Source organism: Lipophrys pholis, assembly GCF_963383615.2.
Source record: "Lipophrys pholis genome assembly, chromosome: 7".
Lineage (NCBI taxonomy): Eukaryota > Metazoa > Chordata > Actinopteri > Blenniiformes > Blenniidae > Lipophrys > Lipophrys pholis.
The window spans coordinates 19,172,159-19,189,928 of record NC_137638.1 but is presented as its reverse complement, the minus strand read 5'-3'; the positions used below and the strand labels follow the sequence as shown (position 1 = coordinate 19,189,928).

Here is a 17,770-nt window from a genome sequence, read left to right as displayed (position 1 = left end):
TGCCTCTCGTCCACATCACGTCTGCAGTACGTTGATTTTTGCAAGGAGAAAGCCACCACCTCGGAGTTTGATACTGCTGGAAATGTCTTCATTTCCACTGTTGTTTGTGGTTACGGCCGGGTTTTTTCTCTTTATTTTACGAGAATGCTAAATTCCATGAGATGGCTATGTTGTAACGTATGACATACCCACAACAAACAACGGTCAAGCACTCCCAGAGGTGGCCAGTATCTCAAACTATTATATAAGACAGTACAGATGACGGTTATGATGACTGACCAATGAAACGAGTCAATTAAAACCAAGCACGTTAAGTACCAGCTCACTGACATCCTCGCGCCTCCGCCAGATCTTTCGTTAATAATTATTTTAATGATGATTCCACCAAAAACAACGCTAACGGCCTGTCACAAAGTGCCTTGATGCTTGTGCTCTGATGATGCGTGTCCTCGGTGCCACAAGCTTCACTTACTGAAACCAGTTGGTGACCGTCATCATGACATAAAGGGAGCCCAGGAAGAAGACAAAGTGGAAGTAGCAGTAGCTGTAGATGGTTCCTTCTCTCTCATCGTACACGACGTTCTGGCCTGAACCAGTCATCTCCTCATCAAAGTCCTCTGAAAATCACACAATCAAGCAAAAATAAATTTAAGAAAAATCACACAATCAATTTAGAACATAGTGAAAACTAGATATCAGGAGTAATTCGGCACACATGGCATTTGCGACAATGGCGAGTGACAAACAAGTGGGGATCTTTTTTTAGAATCTGGTGTTTTGTACTTGTTTTGTTTCCAGCAGGTGGCAGTGTGTGCCTACCCACAATCCCACTTCTCCCTGATCTCTTTACTGTGTCATACTAGCCTCCTAGTAACAGTGACATCATCTTTGTTTGCTGACCAATGCTTTCTCACCATCCTTGATGTGTCTCAGGAATAACAATGAGGATATCTCCTCTGTGTGCAAACACCTCAACAGAGGACATGAGCGCACAAACTGACTGAATGGAAAAGGCTATCAGGGGAGGATGTGAGTGCAAGGGAAAAGAGGCTCATTAATTGATTTTCTTACCTGTGTCATCTCCAAAACAGAAGCAGCAGCGAGCTCTCTGCGAAGTATGGAAAGAAGTTACCATCAAGTTGAAATCAAATGTCAAACAGATCAGTTTTCGTCTGCCTGATCTGGAGTGCATGGCCTGTGTGGTTTTAAGCCCTCAGTCTGCATATTTATTTAGTCAGCACACCCTGAGAGGTCTGAATATTTGTGCGTTTACCTCAGACTTTGGCTCACTGTTCCTACACACTCTGAGGGCTGCTGAGCTTCTCCTTGTGGTGGACGTCAGGCTAGAGGAGGGTGGAGAAACAATAAAAATAAATAAAAAAAGGACAGTGGGGCAGACAAAGGAGAAAGGTTGCAATTTCATCAGTATATTTTCTTCTCAATAATTTGCAGTTTCAGAATGCAGCGGAGTCTGATTTCCTCCTCTTCAGGGAGTGACCACAAGAGACAGGATGCCTCCACATGATAGGAAACACATGTGAACAAAAGCGAAAAAGCTGCAGCTCTTGTGTCTCTGAGCCTTGGCTCTGCTACAGCCAATCAAACACCGCCTCCTCACAGAGTCACAGCCAATCCAAACCACCTTGTCTGTGTAGCAACAGACTGCCATCAAATATTTTTGATTCCACATTGGCCATTATGAAGCTGTCGTTAGTGGCTTTGGATTGTAGCCTTTGCTTCTCTCCACCTAACAAACTGAAAACGAGTAACACTTAAAAGCTGCAGGACAGCACAGTTTGCATATTCAGTGAGGAAAAAAGGCAAACATCAGTTGTGTGTGAACATTGTGGGAGAGCTCACTCCGCTTGCTCTTAGAAAGCCGCTAAAGGCTCACGTGATTCTTTGAAAGTTTCACGTTTGACGTAGTCGTAAGTTTGCATAATCGTTGACATGTCTCACCAAGAGTAAAGGACGCAGCCAAACAGGATGACGGTTCCCAGAGCAGTGACAATCTTCTTGTCGCTCTCCGTCCCGGAGTTGAAGGGGAACACACAGACGGTTTTGTTCACACCATCCATCTCCACCACTGGACAGAAGGAAAACATAGATGGATGGGATGAAAAACCAACAAGAAGAAGTATGACCAGAAGAATGCTGCTTAGAGTGAGCATGTGTATTTTGATGCGTGTAGTGAAAGGAGATAAACAACGAGAGGCAGTGTAACATGCAGCAGCCAGTACAAACACTATTTAGGATCATAAAATTAAATTGTTATTTTCTGAAATAAAATTTCTACATTGATACTATGTATCTAACACATAGAAAACATGAATCTGACCTGGATTAGAACTAATGAGACGGGGGTGAATAAAGAGTTGTTTTAAGAAACGGTGTCTTCAAAAGATCCCAATTAAACTTTAGGGTTTTGGCAGGAATGTCTTTGCCTTTCTTATTGACATCAGCTGACATTGAGAAGAGTAAGAGGTCATTTATATATTCATGTTTCTAACTTTAAACAAATTTAAATGAACATTTCAGATGGAAAACCTTATTCACAGTGTTTGATATGGACTATTTTGACTTCAATATGGTATCACCCTGAGACACTGAGTAGGTCACGCTGCTCTACATTGAACGAGGTTGAGAGGAGTCATAAACTCTGATCTGAATAACAACAGATATTATTCTGGTGGCTACTGTCGATATCAACGGGGCTGACTGAAGCAATGGCAGAGATAGGTTGGAGTTCTATTCAGCAGCCTTAACGTGAGTCTGAATCCTTTGCAATCCTAAATAAAACCTCCTGTGCAGCATCAAAACTCTCCTCAATCTTTGTCTCCGTCTAAGAAAATTCCCCGTACAGTTTAATCAAGGCCGTACATGGCTTTAACTCATAAAACACCATTAAAATAACGGTCACTTCTACAAGGAAACTGTGTCACATCTTCTGTCCAAAAAGTAATTGCAATGAATCTCTATTTTCTGAAATATCTTATTAGAAAAAAGGGAAAAACTTGATGTTATTGTGACTTTGACCTTAAGTCTAAAACATCTCATATTCAAAGATTAGAATTAAGAGGGAGATGTCAGGAGGCACAATGTTCTTCTCTCAATGGTTGTGAAAATATAAATCAAATCTAAAGAAATTCTTTTAAGGCATCCAGCAGAACTTGGAGGAGTGACAGGAGTGCACTTTGTAGTGTCCTTGGCTTCTCTGTTGGCGAAAGTCTTTGTAATGCCACAACACCATCACTAGGCAGGCGTGCAATCAGAGTTGTACTTTAGAGATCATTGGGCCTAATCTAGAAATCATCATAAATCAATAAGTATATATATATATATATATATATATATATATATATATATATATATATATATATATATATATATATATATTCCAAGATAATGATCATCAACTGCTATGGCAGGAAGGAGATGAAGTGAGTCGCCTCATACTCACTTTCTTTTGGTTTGCTGGAGAAGGCTGAGAAAGTGAGATACATCACATACACACTTATGACCCCTGGCTGCAGCAGCCCGGATGTGGGTTGCACTGCACAAACAAAGATACGTACAGAGTTGAATGTTCATGAGTTTCACTGAATTCTTATGCAACACTCAGGTTAGTTGGTCTCAAATGTGCTTCCCTGTGTTGATTGCAAAATGTCACACTACTTTCCGAAAATGCAAATGCTTCTCGTCAAATTAGATGGAGCATGTGTGAGTATAGTTCCTTACGTTTCTGTATGCAGGGGGAGATGGCCAGCAGGGAAACAATAAGGCAGAGGCTGCCATTAATGCCCAGGAATATCTTGTTATATAAACAGGCCTCTGGGTGAGTGTAGAACAAAGCCATGAAGACCACAGCGCCCACAGCCGCTGTGAACAGCAGCAGAGTCACCAAGGCCAGAGCCGCGTACCACAGACGATTATATGTCGCTCCTGAACTCCTGCAGAGGGAACGAGAGAGGAGGAGAGGGAGACAAAAAACAGGCAGAAGAAAGGAAAAACAACGTCAACAAAAGAAAGGCAAATTAAAAGGTACAAAAGATAAGTGGCTGGGGGAGAAAGAAGAAGGATTGACCCAGGAAAAATAGTCCTAAAGAAAAGTTTAAAGAGAGAAAGAAAGAGTCATCTTTGGTGGTTTACTCGCGGCCCTGAATAGAATAGAAGTTTATCTTTCACAAAAAAAAGTGAGTCTTAAAACAAACATCAACGTATTCTGTGGAGTTAAACTTAATGGCAGAGAAATCTGCAGTGTGTGTGTGTGTGTGTGTGTGTGTGTGTGTGTGTGTGTGGCAATGGGGGAAAACCATATGCATCCTGTGAATCTGTGCAGCACTGGCCTGCTGCCAGGCCTGTCCTCCACCCACAGAAATACAAAGCTACATGACTCCCTCTTTCCGACTTCTTTGACAGAAATAAGATCCCACCTTCAGGACGTCTCAAGAACAAATGAAAAGCTGCGCAATGATCTCATTCAAGGACAGTCCACACAGCCAGCCAGTAAGTTCCGGGGTGAAGAGAGAGAGAAGCAGAGAGGAGACGTGTTGCTCTCACCAGTTTGTGTTCCATCTGTGTGCAAACTCCACCAACAGCATGAGTTGGATCAGAAGGAAAAAGGAACCCCCAATGGCTGCGATGTAGCGCCAGGCTGTCATATTAAACACAGGGAGAGACGGAAAAAGTCTTTGAATGACGACAAACCTGCTTGGCAAGCTAAAACTGCAAAACTATCTGTACAGAGATATATGCCGTTTGATTTCAACGTTTCCCTTACATAATTCAACAAATCACTCTGCATTTCAACAGTCACAGACCTTTAAACCGATGGCATCATGTAAAATATGCTCACATCAAAATTCTCTCTGAAGGAAGAAGTATGCACTCAGCACTTTAGAGTCGCCAATGGGGAAATCAGGCACACACTAAAGCTACTAAATCTGTTGCTTCCACTTGTATTTTTTTTTAGCACTTCCTATGTCTCCTACTGTAACTTTAAGAGTTTTGAAATGAACTTGTAAGTTGTTTTTTTTACCTTCCAGAAAGATTTCCTCCTGTGGGAGAAAGAAGCCTCCAGCACAGCATGCCGCCAGCACAACAAACTTCAGCAACCAGAATCTGACATTCAAAGTGGTGACAATGTAAACAAAAGTGAAACAAGGAACAATGACCAACATGATACCGTACAAAATGCAAGTTAGTGGGAAAGCAAATGTAAGAAAAACCCTCATCCAAATATAGAACATGACTCTAACAAGCAATTAATAACTATAAATTATTGAGCCAACCTTTCCTCTGTCGGTTATTTGTTCAGAGACAAGGAGATTTCAAAGAGCTTTTTCTTCTTCTAATTTACAAATATAAAACCACAATGTAGCATCTTATCTGGCTGACCTTCTAAACGCTGATGTGCCTACTCATGTTTTGCGCTCTCAGGATGCTGGTCTTTGAAATGACCCAAAAGGTTATAAGACAGTAAGTGAGTCACATCTTTAACAAGTCTCCCTACAGATCTACATACAGACCTACCTACCAGATAGTCGTGTTTGTGTATGTTTTTAAAGCTAAGCTAAAGTCTCACTTATTGATCATTTCATTTAATTTATAAATCGAGCTTCTTGTCTCATTTTCTTTCATTATATTTGATGATTTAAAAACTTTTTTTTTCTTTCTTTTTTTTTAAACCATACATGCACAACATTTGCTTGACAGAGGTTTATAAATACAAAAAAAGGTTAGTGGAGGGCAAAATCAGAAGAACCAAGAATTTCTGCTCACCCGTTATGAATGGCCGCCCTGCAGCCGGTGCTGTTGTTCACTCGGATGGTGAAGATGGAGAAGAACAAAAAGAAGCAGGCCATTCCAAAGCACACCTTGTAGACAGCCGAGTAACCCACCAGAGTTTTGCAGTTCTCGCCTGCATTCAGTCTTTCGCACAATTCGCTGTAGAAAGGGATCTGAATGGAAAAATAATAACCCAAAAATACCTCAATTAGATTGCTATTAAAAAAAACAAAAAAAACAACAACCCACCTCTGCTCATGTTTGTCTAGTATGAGGCCTCAGTGAAAAGGCCCAATAGTGTCTATTCTGAACGTCACGCCTCTCAAGGGGCAGAAAGAGAGAACAGGGGGCAACAACAACCCCTCTTTCTCTCCGTGGAGCCCTCTTTCATCTCTCCTTCTCTACAGCCTGTTAGAGGGGCCTTACAACTAACTGTCAGTGTACACAAACAAAAGACACAGATGAATAAATTAAACGCCTTTTGTCAGCAAGTCAGAGGCAACGGCAAGAGGGAAAGGCGGAGGCAGCGGGAAGGGAGGGAAAAAGACGGGAAGATCCCTCTTGACATGAAGTCCAAAACATGATTCTGAATGACAGAGAAGGCAAAACCTGCGTCAGTAATGTAGATAAGGACCTCGGTATCCCCTTCAACAGAAAATGGTTTCTTTGGTGGCAATATGCCAATAGAAGGGAGAGCTTATGAATTTCACAACCACAGAAAAGAAACCCAAATATCTGTCCCCTTTACTAATGAGAAAGAAAAACTTTCTAAGAGATCTACAAATCTTTCCTTTGAGTGTATAATCTGGTCAAGTTGGCTTTACTAATTACTGGTCCTCGAAGTTACACAAGAGGGTGAGCCGCCAGTGGATTGAGTTGTCATCACCTTAGTGTGAAGCGCAGTCCAGAGCCAGATCACAACGTAAGGCGAAAAGCCCATTTTTGCAGCTTTTGTCTCATGTTGAGGACCATATTAGCATGTCCATGGTGCTGTGATTAAGAGGGAAAGGGGGCCGGCTGTTTCAGACTGCTGTAAATCTCTTGAGAAAAAGACCAGCGCTCTCATACACACAATGGCTGCTCTCTTAGCCGGGACTTCCCACTGTGATCCGTGCGTGCGTGTGTGCGTGTGTGCGTGCGTGCGTGTGTGCGTGCGTGCGTTCCCAACTCAGCAGGCGCTGTACGGCGCTATCAGAGGCCATTTTGTGCCTGTGCATCTCTCAAAGGAGGTGCACAGCAGGGGGTGATTTTAATACTGTACTGTAGATTCTGGCAGAGTGAGAGGAGAAAACAGGACAAGATCGGTGGAAATATGTCATCTTCAAATAGCACTGCCGGCTGAGGAAGCTTGGTCATTGCCACGGTAACAGATTCAACTCAAGAAATCGTCCCAGACGACAAAAACATTATTTCCTGTTAACACTGAGATTTACACAAACTGGGTACATGTGATTTATCTACACTTCTTCTAGTTTCAAGGGATTTTCTTCCCCCAGACAAACCCAAACAAAAAGGAACACAGTAAGTAGTCTGGAAATGTGTTGATTCAAACAGGATCACATGAAGGGAGATAAGAGTAAAGAGAGTCACACAATGAGCTTTCTGTTTTGCCTGTATTGGCAATGGATATTCTTTCTGAAATGTTGTTGTGGAATACCTGAACACAAAAGTTAGCTCAACTGATTTCCTCTATTGTAAACTGTTTTTATTTCAGTTCTGCCTTTGCATCAGCAACAAACTGACGAGCAGCCAGACAAACACTGTGAAAGGTCACACACTGTCAGCTTGAGCCGATCTTCCTTTTTTCCCCTCTTTAGTAAACTAATCAATTCAAAAATAATGAAAGAATTATATAAAGTATGAATTAAATAAACTACCTACAAATAGTAAGGAGTTGTTTGTTTAGTCATTTTTCTTTACTGTACCAATGTTATGAAATCTCCAATTGGAAGGTCTGTTCATTTCCATTTTGCTTCTTTCTCAAATTACCTGTAAACCCAATAGCTTTACTTTTTAAATGTCTTGTGGCCATGCAGAATATGCATGGTGGGCTGTGAGTTGATAATTGTTTCAATCAAAATCTATGTGAAAATATGAGCATCAATAAGGAATTAATGTTACCTGATTCTGCAAAACAAATGGGAACAAATAAAAACAATCTAAACGTGTCAAACATTGGTTGTGGCAGCCCTGCAGGAGAATCGTTAAGACTCTACACACCGAAACACAAAGGAGCCAAACTCGACTGTCTCTCCTTAAAACCCTAATCAGTCAACCGCCATACTTGCACACAATCATGACCTCAAGTCTGGGTTCCTTCAGTAGATCTTATCGTAAAGTATTATCTAATCACTGTACTGTGGAGACATTCATTTACTGTGGGGCTTTTAGAGCCGAGTGCTTCTAAACCACTCCACTCATGATGCATTTGATATTAGGCGATCGCAGAGCTCAAGGGAGAGTTACAGATTTGTTTGCAAGCATGATTACCTCGCACATTACTACTTACATTTTCAGCCAATTAGTGTTGAATAATATGTAAATATACCAGTATATTATATATTTCCCACAAACATAAAAAGAAAAGTTACCCACATTTAGTTGGCGTACAGTTTTTGGCATTTGTTTTGTGTGTGCTGAAGGAGTTCCACATTAGTGTGTGATTTATGTACTCACGTGGTCTTTCATCTCCTGCCCCACCGTGGGGGACATCATGATGACACAGATAACGGTGACCAAAAGGAAGTAGATGGCGTACATAATCCGGGTCCCTGTGGACTGTTTGATCTTGGGGCAGCAGTTACAGCAGCAGGAGCAGGCCGCCGAGCCGCAGCAGCAGGCCAGCTGCACACAGGGAACATCGGAGAAAAGAGAGACGGAGGGGAAAACCATTAGAGTTTCACAGTTCTTCCAAAATATCTAATACAAGCATTATGAATTCAAAGCCTCGTGTTCATTTTATCCCCCGAGGAGAGGAAACAAGGTGGAAAATACCTCCCAGAGGTCACGTGATAACATGATGAAAAAGAGTTTGAAATAAAACCCAAAATTTGTAGATGCCGAGACTTTGTGTTTTGACTTATAAAAGTCTTGAGCTATAAACCATAGAGAAGGACCACTTGTAGGGTGTGTATTCCGAAAATGTATCTATTTTAGTCTAAGAAATGCAATGTATATGTCCTTGTTTTGTTTAAAAGGGAAAATAAAAAAACATATTTGGCTGTCCTTGGATTTAAATGAAACATTTATCAAATGGTTTTTTTCATAATTAGCAGTCTAACATTAAAAAATGGTTTCTTGAATCTATATTTTTGACTGAAAGATCTCTTTCTCATCATTCTCACTCATTAGCTGATAATAACCTGATTTCTGACTCTTTTTTTCTCTCGATTAATTAATCTATTTAAAAAAAATGTGTATCTGCAGTCCTCATCACAACGCAGACCAATTTAATAGTAGAAACACAAATAAATTAGAATTGTACGGGCTAAAGGAGAAAAACACAAAAATGTATGATATTTTAATGAAGAAATTAAAACAATATGTAAGCAGCTCAACTGCTTTTTTTTTTTTTTTTTTTAATTCCACCTCAGAGCCAAAACACTTGCAGATTGAAAGTTGTACAAAAGATTTATTAGATCTATAAAATCTGGTCAGTTTTACTGACATCAACCCAATTCTCAGCCTCAACAGCACAGCAGTAATTATTATCGTGAGGCAAACTGTCGAAAAACAAACAAAACTAGAAGTGCCTTTGTAACCTAACAGGTTCTTGTTCCAGGACTGACAGAATTACATCAGTTGTCCAAATTACTGCTTCAAGCTCCAAACTCAATAAATTCAAGTAATATATTAAGGCAGTTTCATTAAACGTACGGTATGCCCTTTATTACATCAGGACAAAAAGTTCTGTTTAAGTTGCTGTCAAGGTGGGGGATGCTTCAAAGCGCCAAACAGACACCGGCTCTCGTTTGTTAGTTTCTCTTGTACTTTTGCTTTTTTTTTTTCAAAACCTAACAATGTATTAGAAATAGACATTGTTCCGTTAATGTTCGAGGAAGTCGATCAAAACGCGTCGTACATGACACTGACTGGTGCCTTCTGGTACTTTCTAATCATTTACCAAGCTTTCCCAACCCACTGATAATCACAACTTTGCCAGATGGCAAAATCCACCTCTTCGCTGAACTGTGGGAAACAGAAAACAACCGACCGGGTTTGACGTTGCTCATTCATGGTTTCCATCACGAGAGGAGAAATCCCTCCCTCCGCTTCACACAAGCAACTTTTCCTCAGCACAGTCCAGTCTTTTGTCCCCGTCACACATACACACTCGCACACAGAGGACGACTCTGTTTCTTCTGACAGGCCGTCATATAGGAGGAGGATCGCTGTATAAAGACAGCTCTATAATTACACAGCATAGGGTCTTACTGTAGGCGACCCACCCTGCTTGTTTTAGCCTCCTACCCCTCATCCTGTGCGTTTTACAGTGGAAAAGACAAACTGACGTGGTGAGAGGTCAAAGAGAACTGTATGGTGTGCAAAAGTTGAGGTGTGGTAGCTTCACTGGACGTCCTGCACGCATTATTCTCAGTGGTATGTTAGCCTACTCCCTCGCCTTACACACAGGAGGCGGGGCAAGAAGGGAAAAGCACTAGTGAGGATTACATGTCAAGGGAAGGCTGTTGAGGCTGAGCTACAAAAAAAAAAAGTCTGGTCTCTGAGTGCAGCTACACTCAAGTAAATGAGAGTCCGAAAAAATATGGACAAATGAGCAACAACTTGCCAACAGCTGCTTAGATGTGAAGTGGAAGGAGGTAAGGCAGAGGACAGACACTTCCCATAAGTTGTTCACTGACTAAAACATATTTAAAGTCTAATTCGCATTCAAGGTCTCAATTAACAACTTTAGATGTCATTTATATAAAATAAACTGTTTTGAAATCTGTCAAACTGAAGTAATTCAACATGTTTCACCACTTCAGGCACAAAGGATAGATACAAATGAGCCTAAATATAATGCATGGGCAATATGTTTTACAGTTAATTGCACTGGTTGGACATCACCTTAAATCATACATGGCACAAACAGTCAATCCGTGAGTGAGTGTAAACTAAATAAACTGTATTGCAGCTGTGTTGAGTTCATTTGCCGAAACATCCTGTATACAATCTTTCTGCGTATGCATCTAAAGGGGTGGGGGGGGCTTCCCCAACATGAAAGAAGTGAGAGCAGAGATACAAAAGCAATGATACCCATCTAAATACTTTAATGTCTGATTTCATATTTATTGCTCTAGTAAACAATCCTTATTTGGGTTATTTTTCCATTTTTGTGCTTTTGACTTCTGCCCAGCGGCCATCAGCTCTGAAATTATCAGGGTGCATTTAATAAATGCCTTTATTGCGTTAATCACATTATCACACTTTTCTTTTATACATTATATATTATTCCATCATTTCAAATTTGCAGATCATGAATGTAAAGTGCATGTACAGTGATTTATTACAATTCAGTCCATCTTTTGTGATATGCATGTTGACATCACCATGAGGATACAATTGTAATAGATGGATAGATAGATGGATGAAGAGTTCTTATTTCATAGGTTTGTGTTATATAAAGTGTACATGCTTTTCTGTTTGAGCAGATCTCTTTTTTTTTTTTAGTTTCTATCATTCAACAATTCAAAGTCACGCATGTTCATACTCAAAACTGGCCACTTTTGTCTCTTGCTGTGAAACTGACTGATGATCTGAACCGGGTGCAGCCCGACTTACGCTGAATGGCATCGGATAACCTCCAACATGTCGATGTGACTCTCCATCTCAAGGTATAAAAAATATATTTTGATGACTTGGGGAACTGTAATATAAATAGCCAGTCAGTAAATTTTCTTGGTTTCTTGGTAAATCTTGGTTTCAGGCCAGATGCGACGTGACCGCGAACCACAGTCCTGCTCAGAGGCAGCCTCATTAATTTATTAAACCATCGAAAAATAGGTCAAGCTCATAATACAACATTCACATGTAAATTAATTATCCACAGCATAAATTTGACCAAATTTAAATTGTTTCAGTCAGTGAAACAAACGATTGCAATAATTAATCGAAATAACAACATAAAGAAGTACTAAAAATGTGAAAAGCTTCTACTTGAAATGGACAGATGTGAATATATGTGCTTTAACACAGAGACTTTTAGCCTGAAATCTCTAATTGTGTCTATTGGGTCTCCATTTGACTCCACATAAGCCTAACAGGATAAGCCATTTCCTTTGTCTCAGCTGCACCCACATGTCTCTCTCAATGAGCGATTAATTAACTACAGCAGACTGAAAGTGAGTGGGAAAAACAGGACAATTTAGGTTGTGAGGGTGTTTAGATTTCATTAGTTAGGGGGTGTTTCACCAGCAGACTGCACACAGTCAGGGGGGCCCAACCGCTCGCTGCAAAGCTGAGGGTGGGAGCCCAGAAGGGGGGGGAGGGGGGTCCTGTGGAATTCCACCACACGCAGATACAAGAGTAACCATGGCGACCAGCGTTGACCCTACCCACTTGATAGGCCATCCGCCCCCTCCTCCACGGCCCGGCTGTCCAAGCAGCATGTCGACAGGTGGTTGACGCGTCTGCAGTTTGCACCCCAACTTAAACATCAGTGGCAGCCTCACATTTGTTCTTGTCATTCAGGATACGAAGCATCAGGTAGAAAACACCACAGTCCCTCACTAAAACTTCCATTCCTGGACTCTCATTAGACACTTGTGTCCTTTTCACACATTAAAAAGCTCAATTCTCATCTACTCTGACACTTAATGCCTTTTTGACACATTTAATGTAAATTATCTTCTTTTTCACCCTTTTTTTTTGTTTTTGTTTTTCATAACTGACTTTTAAACTTTGCCCCGATTGCCAAATGCCTGTTTAACTCTCAGTTGTCCGGGAGGTTTTTATAACCAGACGATATTTCACTTCTGTCCTCCCAAAAAAACAAAACACTCGTGTGAATCAGTCTTGTCTGAGGAAACAACAGTGGCGATATTAAAAAAATTAAATAAAACCCGTACATATAATCGACAAATGCTAAATAAATGTACACGCAATCAATCCGGAATCCACATCTGTGATTACGCAGAGACCCGTTTGCCAGAGAATTGATGATGATTACCATGTTTTTCCCCTCCTCCATTCTTCAACTAGCTTTTGATCCTCAAAGCAGCAGCGATGAAAAAGACTGGGGCGTTTGACAAACAGGAAATAGAAAGAGAAGCCTAAATCAAAAGGCACAGGGTGAACTCACTCCCATGTAGCCGCTATGGCACAACTGCTTACACAATGCAAACAAGCCTGTCACCAAAAAATAGGTCATGCAGTGTATTGCAGTCAGCACAACATAAAAGCATCATAACAAGAGGAACTGAGGGTGATCTAACAAAACACCCAGTAGAGTAAAAGTGTTAATGCACAGGATAGTAGATATGGGCATCAACAAACATTTCTTGGGCTTAAATTAATTTTTTTTACGGTCTTTGACGGTGATATATGGCATCTTGAAACAGGAGAAATGTCCTGGTGATTTTTAATGTTGACTATGTTTATCAGTAAAGAAATGACCCCCACAGACACACAACCAAGAGCAAGATATTAGCTCTCAAAGGGAAAACATAAGCAGACAGACATGACTCATGAGTGAGACAGGCTCAGTCAAAACAACTTGAAGCCCATAAGACCTTCGATGGCCGCCTCAGTGGGGAAATATACCTCAGATCAATTTAAACTATCAGTACTGTTCATTCATTGAGCACATCTACAAAGAATCCACCGGTATTACTTGTTCTACTTTACTTCAGCACAGTAAACCTCTTATATTCAATATGAGACCTCAAATCGATGTGTGGCTACTCTAAATTTGTAGAAATTCTGATTTACAGCTTCATAACAACACCGCAAAAAGCTGGCCACTATGCCATAGGAGACCTAACGTTCAGATGAAACTGCAGACACACCCTCTTATCTCAAATTACAACAACGCTTTGTGTTGGAGGCAGTCACAGGAAACCAGTAGAGAGTAAAGGAAAATGAAAACGACGGACTCATGGAACAAGAGGAACCTCAAAACAACAGAATTAAAGGCTTAGAGTTAGGCTGGCCCAAACTCCAGACCAGGACCGACTCCATTTACCCTCACACTGTGACTGACAGCTCGACTATTGTCTATATAGCTAGACAACTGTATACACACAACAAAAATGTATCACTGCTCTGTTTCGTATATACAAAGGGAGGGCTTTGCTTGTCTCTTGGCAAATAGAGCTCCTAGCTACAACCAAGAGAGAGAAACTTCAGGCTAGTCGAGAATACAGAAAAGAAAAAGCTAACAAAAGAACTGAGGTAGAGTGAGGAGAGAAGAAGAAAAAAAAATGAAACAATTGCTAGCAGACTCAAGAATCTGTCACAAAAACACCCAAGGGAAAGAGACCAAACAAGAAGCGGAAGACCGTGAAAACACGAGGCAGTATCAGATCCACAGGTACGTCCTAATCAAACATGTCGCGTTTCGCCAGGGGCCTTTTTTTAACTTCCCAAAGCGTGGCGCTGCGCTCTACTTGAGGACTTAGACAAAGAGTTACCTGACATTTTACAGAGTTACATCAGCCTGCAATCACAGCACGAACACTAAATTACAAAGACATGGAGTGATCGGGCTATGGGGAGCTAAAGGAAGACATCATGTCTGCTGTATGACAGTTCGGAGACAAAAGGGAGTAAAGCTTGCCAGAGATATCCTGTGGGAAAACAAACTCCTGCTGCTGACCACAGCAGAAATTCCTGAGGGAACTGGAAATAGCCGACATGTCTCTTATGTACACAGTTGGACAGTAATACTAATCATATGACTGCCCCTGAAATTTCCCATTGAGGAGAATTGCTACAGACAGTAAGTCGCAGTTCTCGATCAGGTTGCAGCCTAACAAGTCAAGTGATTTTACAGTTTTCACACTCAGCAGATCCCAAACTACAGCCTGTGACTCCTGCAGGAAGTATCTGTGTGGGTGATCTTTATGAGAATGTAATATTGCATTGTTCTATCCATCCTGAGAGATGAATGATAGTGGTAATAAATTACCTGAAGAAACAAAGGTTCTATCCAGAGGCTATAATTATCAGGCATAAATTATAAACATGCTTCAATCCTTTTTCATTATTGTTTTGCTTGAAGTATGAAATACCTGACAAAAGTCACATTTTTGATGAATCTGACAAATAACTCTGATGTATACAACTCCACTCCTATATCTGAAACCCTGACAGTGTCTCCAAGGAAGGATCCCGCAGAACGACAGCCTCCAGGATCATCCTGACTAATGTGACCTGGCAAACGTGGCCGTGCCATAGCTGTGCTGCCTACAGACACCCACATGGTTTCAGCCGTGTCCCACACTCGCAGCCAACACTCACAGCACTTTGGACAACATTCAACACTGAGCTCAAGCCGTCCCCCCGAACCTCCACCGCATCACAACATGGCATACATCCCCCGTCCCACTGAGAAATTACATGTGTGCTGCTCCCACATCACGCCAGCGCCTCTCCTCAAATCTAACCCAAACAAGGCCCGCCCTCTTCTAACTTCCACCTTTGAGCCAAGTGGGAAATTAAAAGACCACACATCAATTTGGGCCCCTCTGAACCTCCAGAGTGGCACATATATGCGCCCATAGAAGAAGTTAATTGCAAGTATACATATAAATGGGGCGTCTGTGACGAGGATTAGCACACCACCAACAACAAAACTGATCTCATTGTTTGCCCTTCATTTTCTCTTAATCCAAGCCTCTTTCCATCACTTCCCCGTCTGTGAAAAGAACAGGAAATAGGAGCGAGCGCCTCTCAGACGAGGGATGTGCATGTGTAATTACATTGCTGCCCTGAGTAGCTCAGCAGCCGCAACCCTGTGGTCAAAACCAATCTGTTTGTGGTATAAAAAAAAGAGACACTCGGCCCACAAAAATCCCTCTCTAACTTTAGAAAGACCACCTGCATCTGCTTTTCATAGGATTACTGCAATGTTCAAAATGAAGTTTTGACTGTTTGGAAAACAATGTGCCAGTTTGAAAAAAATAAAAAAGATATGTTGTCTTGTCCAAACAAACAGGCTTTTTTTAATGTTTTTTTCTTTACTTATTTTCTAAATCTTTTTAGGGCTAAAGCTGCAACTCAGAAACAACCATTAAGATTATTACTGAATGGGTTCATTACAGATTATCAACATAAATAGAATGAATGAAAACATAGAAAATACAATCACCAACAACTGCTGTTCACTTTAGCTGACCAAGAAAAAGAATAGGCTGAAGCCGGTGGCTTATTCATGCCTATCTTATGAATTCTGTAACCTACAATATGTAAAACTCACAAACAAAAACCCAAAACAACAAAAGGAACAGAAAAGAGGAAATATCTATATAAATTTTTTTTTTTTTTTTAAAAAGCACAACATACAAATAATGATCTTCCCTTTCTCTCATCTTCAGTCTGAACTGTAACCATTAATTATTCTATTTTGCAAATTTTTTTTTTTTAAGTTTACAGCGAACTACTACATTTAAGCTGGTCGCACACCAGTTTAAGAAACTGTTCAATATAAACAGGAGGGCTTTCTATAGCATTTTTTTTTTTTTTTTTAAGAGACGATGTCTGGATATTTTTAATGTCCAAGATTGTATGAATATTGGATTTGTAGACTCAAAATAATAACATGTACAAGGTTGTGTTTTCTGTCACTGTAGCCAATCAATAGTCCAAAACTCCATCTGTAATTCAATTTGTTATAAAAGCTGTGAATCTTTGCATCTTAGTATTTGGAGCTGTGACTTTTAAGCGGTTTGTGGTCCTTTTAAATGATGTATAAAAATCATTACAAATGTAATCAGTGGGCTCCTTACAGTTATCATGGATTTACATGGTTTTAAAGTATTTTGGAGTGCAGTAGGACAAACCTGGGGTCAGGGGGACACATTTTCCCTTTTGAATTACAAAAGCTAAAAACTGCAAGTGGTTTGATCAAACCACTTTAACTAAATTCCTTATGAGACTCTCTAAGATAAATAAGAAACACAAGTTAAGCTTTAACACCAGCAGTGTTACAGTAATGACAGTCGCAGACTGTATATCAAGGGGAACAACATATTTCAGATTGAAAGCACCTCACCAGCACATATTTACTTATGAAGCAAAACACACAGCAAAACAAAAAACAATGAGCCACAACATTAGAGAGCTTGTGGCTGATAGAGGAAGTATGAAGGAGAGAAGCTCCCAACTTCCCAGTGAAACACGCAACTGAGCGTAAACGAAAGCGAACGGAGGAATCTCCCCGTTCTCCCTGCCGTCCTCCAATAAAAGCAGACATTAGTAGTAAGGTGAGGCTGGAGAACGAGCGTCTTTGTGTCCAGTGACTGCAGGCTGGTGGCAGAGAGCAGCTGGAGGGTCGCTGGCCGGCCTTTTGTCCTCTTTAACCTGACCACGGTGGACTTACCCAGCCGGGTCACCGACGACATTTCAGATAATATTCAATCAACCACGACTTCCCGTGTTGCCGAGGCTTTCGGGGAAGCTGGCAGTGAAATCTCAGACAAAGGAAACGGCTGAAGCTGGAGCTCTGATGGAAACAGCTGAAATGCGCGTCGCTGCGTTTCGCTTCTTCAGCCCCGGGTAAAACGAGCCAACAACAACAACAACAACAACAACAATAATAACAGGAGGATTCCGTCTCTCACCTGCGACATACAACACGGTGTGCACATTTTCTCCCCGATGCGGTCAATAAAGATCTGTCTCTGAGCGAGGAAGACGAGCTGAGCGCGTTCTTGGTCCGATTCTTCTTCTTCTTCCGTCTCCTCATGAAATCCTCACAGCACACCGAGGGAGAGCCAACGAGCCTGTCCTCCTCAAACTGCTCCGTCCTCCGTCCTCCCTC

General features: G+C 41.1%; 1 protein-coding gene across 2 annotated transcripts in view; it reads right to left on the bottom strand.

The window, feature by feature from the left end:
• The window catches only part of serinc5 (serine incorporator 5), a 21,332-nt gene extending 3,562 nt beyond the window's left edge, over positions 1 to 17,770 (bottom strand). The window contains exons 1-11 of one of the 2 annotated variants that reach the window (XM_080467505.1): positions 17,571 to 17,770; positions 8,464 to 8,631; positions 5,782 to 5,960; positions 5,039 to 5,121; positions 4,561 to 4,654; positions 3,739 to 3,950; positions 3,461 to 3,553; positions 1,960 to 2,086; positions 1,274 to 1,343; positions 1,072 to 1,108; positions 473 to 617 (exon numbers count right to left, since the gene is read on the bottom strand). In XM_080467505.1, the coding sequence (XP_080323631.1) occupies positions 473 to 617; positions 1,072 to 1,108; positions 1,274 to 1,343; positions 1,960 to 2,086; positions 3,461 to 3,553; positions 3,739 to 3,950; positions 4,561 to 4,654; positions 5,039 to 5,121; positions 5,782 to 5,960; positions 8,464 to 8,631; positions 17,571 to 17,597 (1,235 nt within the window). In that variant the 5' untranslated portion in view covers positions 17,598 to 17,770. Of the gene's footprint in view, positions 1 to 472; positions 618 to 1,071; positions 1,109 to 1,273; positions 1,344 to 1,494; positions 1,756 to 1,959; positions 2,087 to 3,460; positions 3,554 to 3,738; positions 3,951 to 4,560; positions 4,655 to 5,038; positions 5,122 to 5,781; positions 5,961 to 8,463; positions 8,632 to 17,570 lie in introns of those variants that run through there. The other variant, XM_080467506.1, reaches the window with a different exon arrangement.